Below are 4,381 nucleotides of genomic sequence, written 5' to 3' on the forward strand. Positions count from 1 at the left end.
CGAGAACCGAAGGGCGGTAACCTGAACCTCGTCGACTAAGATTCATAGGGAACCGGAACACGAGCCGGAAAGTGAAGGAACCGGAAGATGAGCGTTTACTACACTGCCTCGGAGACGGCCATAGACGACCGCTCCGACACCGCAACACAGCAAACCACAACGAACCACCATGAAAGGCAACAACACACGCCATTACCCTACACTAAGCCCGCCCTCGAGTTGAAAGAACCTCCAAGGCATCCATGGCAGAAGCAAACGATGGCGGCTCACCAAGACGCCGAGAATGAGACCACCAACCGCAACCGCTGTCTCTCCAAGCCGACCGGAAACCAGATCGGAGCGGAGCGGCTCCACCTCCTTCACACGCTGAGGCCTCTCCGGATGGTGAAAGGACCATCTGTACAACCCAAAAAGCCGACTTCTTCAACAGCCAAGCCTGACCCTTACTGTGTCGAGACTCCACCACCATCTGAAACCACAACGGACCCGGATCTCCTCGCGAGCAGAGATGAATACGAGCAATTCTCCGGCGCAGAACCAACAACAAGACGGCAAGAGCGGCATGGGGTTGAAGAAGCAAAGGAAAGACGAGATCGTAGGGAGAGAGGGGAGGCTCCGGCGCCGGAACGCGCGCACACGCGCCGTCCAGATGCCGGACCCGAGCTATGTTGCGTTTAGATCTAGGGAGCGGAGGAGAGAGAAGGGAGCGGGGAGTTGATGCATCATCTTTGTCTTTTCTTTTCTCCAGTTACATATTGAGAATAGTGGGCCAACTTGTCACCATGCATTGCTGCTTCTTTATTCAAAAAGTGATAGAAAATTAGAATTTTGTCTAGATTCTACATGTTGGAAACAAAAAAACAAAGGTATAATAATGGACCTCAATTCTTAGATATAAAACTGATTGGTAGTACTGAAAGTGTTTATATATATGGAGTGTGGATAAGTTAACGGAGGTACTGCATGGTTCATAAGAATGAGAATCCAATACACTAAAAGAAGAAAATTTACTACAAAAGCAGAAGATGCTTAAAATGTTGTAAAATAGAGGAACGTTTAACGTGGTATTCACAGAAATGAAAATGGACTAAACAACGATGAAAGATACATATATGTTTAGGGGATGGATCCGTAACTTCACAACCAATGCATTTATTCATTTGTACTTGGAAACCACAAATACATCAAACCATATATTATAAGCATATATAACATGATATAGAAAAGGTTATCGGTTCCGAACCCCGTCCGGGTTAAGTACCCCGTAAGACACCGGAGAAGAAGCTTGAGCTTCTTTCACTTCCAATCGTTCTTGATCCAGTTTAACGCCGTTTGGATTCTTACCACATGGGACCAGATACATAGACTTGGGATCAGGACAAGTCTGTCTATGCATGAAGAAGGTAGCACATTCCTGTGCCGTTTTCTGGTTTGGAAGACCAATTATACAGTTCATACGAGCGTCGAGAATGCTTCTCTTGATGAGTTCTCTACATTTTGGACCGGCCTGAGTGAAGTAATTATAGGATAGAGAAAGGTTTTTAAGAGAAGAAAGCTCGCATACAATCTCTGGTATTGTTCCATAGAATTTGTTTCTGGCTAAATTGAGTTGTTCTATCTTGGCTAAACAACCGAAAGAGTATGGTATTAGACCGGTTAGCTGGTTAAATCCAACATCGAAAACAGTGGCTCGGTTTAACTTTCCAATTTGGTATGGTAAGCACCCGGTTAGAGTGTTATTCAAGAAAAGGACTTCTTGTAGGAACTTGATGTTGCCTATGCTGGCTGGAATTGGACCCGTGAACCTAAGTCACATCACCAAAAAAAGATAAAAATAAATAATTTAGCTACTTACCAAAACACAGACTATTAGTAGCTGTAAGTAGGGACACAAAAACAATCTTGAAATTAACCGGTACAACAATTAATAAAAATATCCAAAGAAAACAATAAAATATATTACATTAGTTAAATTATAAAAAAAATTAAATATGAGTTTAGATTTATTGATCAGGGTTTATATTTAGTATTTTACAGATATTTTTTAGAGTCAAAGTTCAAGAGTTTGAAATAATTATTCATTTTACTTTTTAACTAATGTTATTTATGTGATATTTATCGTAATTTTTTTTGGTGTTATCTAAATCATTTTCCCACTAATTAACTCAACTGGATTATTTACCAAATAAAAGAAACTTAAAAACTTAAAAACTTAAATCTGAAAGCTAACCTGTTGTTGGCGAATGTGAGATAAAGAGCAGTGATGGAGCCAAGATTGGATGGAAGCTTCTGAACAAGATTGTTGTTGTTGATGAACAAGACGTCGAGATCAAGATTAAAGACCTGAGGAGGAACACAGCCTGAGAAAGTATTGAACCTGAGATCAAGAAACGTGAGATTTTTGGCTTTCAAGACAGAAGCTGGGAAGTCTCCTGTGAGTTTGTTGTGGCTTAGGTCGAGCTCGAATAAGTATTTTAAGTTGGTGACTTCAGGAACAGAGCCCAAGAAGTTGTTGGAGTTTGCGTGAAAGATCGTGACTGTATTTAGCTTGTCGAGGAAGTTATGTAACACGAGTTTCTTGCCACCGAAGTTATAACCATTAAACTGGATGCTCGCGAGTGCCTTATCAGTTGTGTTCGGGAAGATTGCGCATTCAAGTCCGAGGTATTTGTTGCAAATGTCGGGGCCGTTCCAAGTCTTAAGAATATGCATTGGATCGTGTGTCACTAGTTTCTTGAAAGCTTGGAGGACTGGAAAGACTTTCTCTAGTAGTGGGCTCTCAAAGCCAAGTAGCGGCAACGGTGGCTGCCCCGGCGGCTTTGGCGGCCTTTGTTGCGGTGGATGCGGCGGTTTGGGCGGTTTGGGCGGTGGAAGTTGTGGTGGAGGAGGGCATTGAGGAGGAGGTGGTGGAGGAGGGCAATCTTCCGGTTCAGGTTCCGGTTCTGGTGAAGGTGACGGCGGTGGATTTCCACCGCCTCCAATGATGATTTCTAAGGATTTTCTCTCGGTGATGTGGGTGTCTCCGATAGATAGAGTGAAATGGACAAGTGAAAGTGAAAGTGAAAGAAGGAGAAGAAGAAGCGAAGAAAGTGAAGCCATTGGTTTGAAGAAATGATGAGGTGAGTATTTAGGATAAGCATGGGACTACATATATAGAGAGATTTTTGAAGCATAGAGAATGGGAAGACTCGTAAGAATTTGAGAAGTCAATGGACATATTTTTGGAGGTAATCACTGAATTAAATAAAATGAAAGATAATGTAACTATTTTCATGTGTATGGTTGTATTTTTGGCTAAATAATATCTTTAGGTTGGAATTGATTAGGTCGGTATGTCAGATTGGGCCATTAACAATTCCGTCCAGACATTTTAATTTTTAAGCCTTCAAAAAGGATTAAGCCCATTTTCAACATCCAATATCTGAAGGTACGAAACTTCAGTTGATGATTGAGAAGGTAAAAAAAACCTCATGTTTTTACATGCATAAAGTACATGTCTGTGTTACTGTGTAGATGATTAAACATGTCTGAACAGTATATCCTTTTTCTATTTAAAAGTTAAAACAATAGCTTCATTTAAAACATTAAATACTTATCTCTCTTTGTCTGGATGTCTGAATATTAAAACATTAAATACTTACACAAGTAATTATTTTAAATTTTACTTCTTCACCAAAGAAAATCACATATCTTAGGTCTGACTGAACCAAAGTTGTTGAAATAAACCAAAATTTTAAGTTTACGTTCAATTTCAATCCAATTTTTCTTTTAAAAATGGTTACCGGCTAAGTTCGGTTTGAGTCAATAATCAGTTAATTCAGTTTAATTTTAAAAATGTAATCAAATCATACCAATCACCACTTAAACTACGTAACTGATAGACCCGGCTGGGAAAAAGATCAAGATAAAATGTGTGCACATCATTGGTGAATGATTAGATATAGCCTTACAACAGCTTGTACACCAGCCAGACAGTGCAGCTGTAGCTTTGTTCTCTCCAGAGAATGATGATAATGTGGATGTAAATGACTAATAAGTAATAACTCTGTCTTTTGACAAATAACTCTAAATGTCTTTCTAAAGTATTATTGTTTTAATGTGTGGTATAATTATATGTCAATCAAGGAATACACCTTGGACCCATAAGCAATAAGTTTTTACATATGTGTTTCCACGGACCTCTGTCGTTGTTTGAGGACCGATAGTAGGTGGGGAAGTAATATTGGACTGTAAATCTTCCTATCGGAAAGGTGTTCATAAAAATCGGTACATTAAAGTTTCTCCACTTGTAGTGCTGCTTAGTTCTTATTGCAACGAAGGCTATGTTATATGCTTAAGAAAAGAGGAACATGAATCCCCTGTTGTTACGTTTACTTTTTAT

At 39.8% G+C, this 4,381-nt stretch overlaps 1 protein-coding gene across 1 annotated transcript; it reads right to left on the reverse strand.

Moving 5' to 3' along the window:
* Window positions 1–1,136: 1,136 nt before the first annotated feature.
* Window positions 1,137–3,267, reverse strand: BNAC08G02750D (uncharacterized protein At4g06744). Its single transcript, XM_013859632.3, has 2 exons — window positions 2,231–3,267; window positions 1,137–1,805 (listed from the first exon to the last, which is right to left on the reverse strand). The coding sequence occupies exons 1-2, from the start codon at window positions 3,097–3,099 to the stop codon at window positions 1,229–1,231; spliced, it is 1,446 nt and encodes a 481-aa protein (XP_013715086.1). The 5' UTR covers window positions 3,100–3,267; the 3' UTR covers window positions 1,137–1,228.
* Between the last annotated feature and the right edge of the window lie 1,114 nt (window positions 3,268–4,381).

This window comes from Brassica napus, chromosome C8 (assembly GCF_020379485.1).
Source record: "Brassica napus cultivar Da-Ae chromosome C8, Da-Ae, whole genome shotgun sequence".
NCBI classification, from domain to species: domain Eukaryota; kingdom Viridiplantae; phylum Streptophyta; class Magnoliopsida; order Brassicales; family Brassicaceae; genus Brassica; species Brassica napus.

What these genes read in the sequence shown, in the direction of transcription:
- BNAC08G02750D (XM_013859632.3), bottom strand. Translation starts at nt 3,099, where the DNA reads ATGGCTTCACTTTCTTCGCTTCTTCTTCTCCTTCTTTCACTTTCACTT. An exon ending in CTCACATTCGCCAACAACAG is followed by an intron (nt 1,806 to 2,230) that starts GTTAGCTTTCAG and finishes GATGTGACTTAG; the next exon opens with GTTCACGGGTCCAATTCCAG.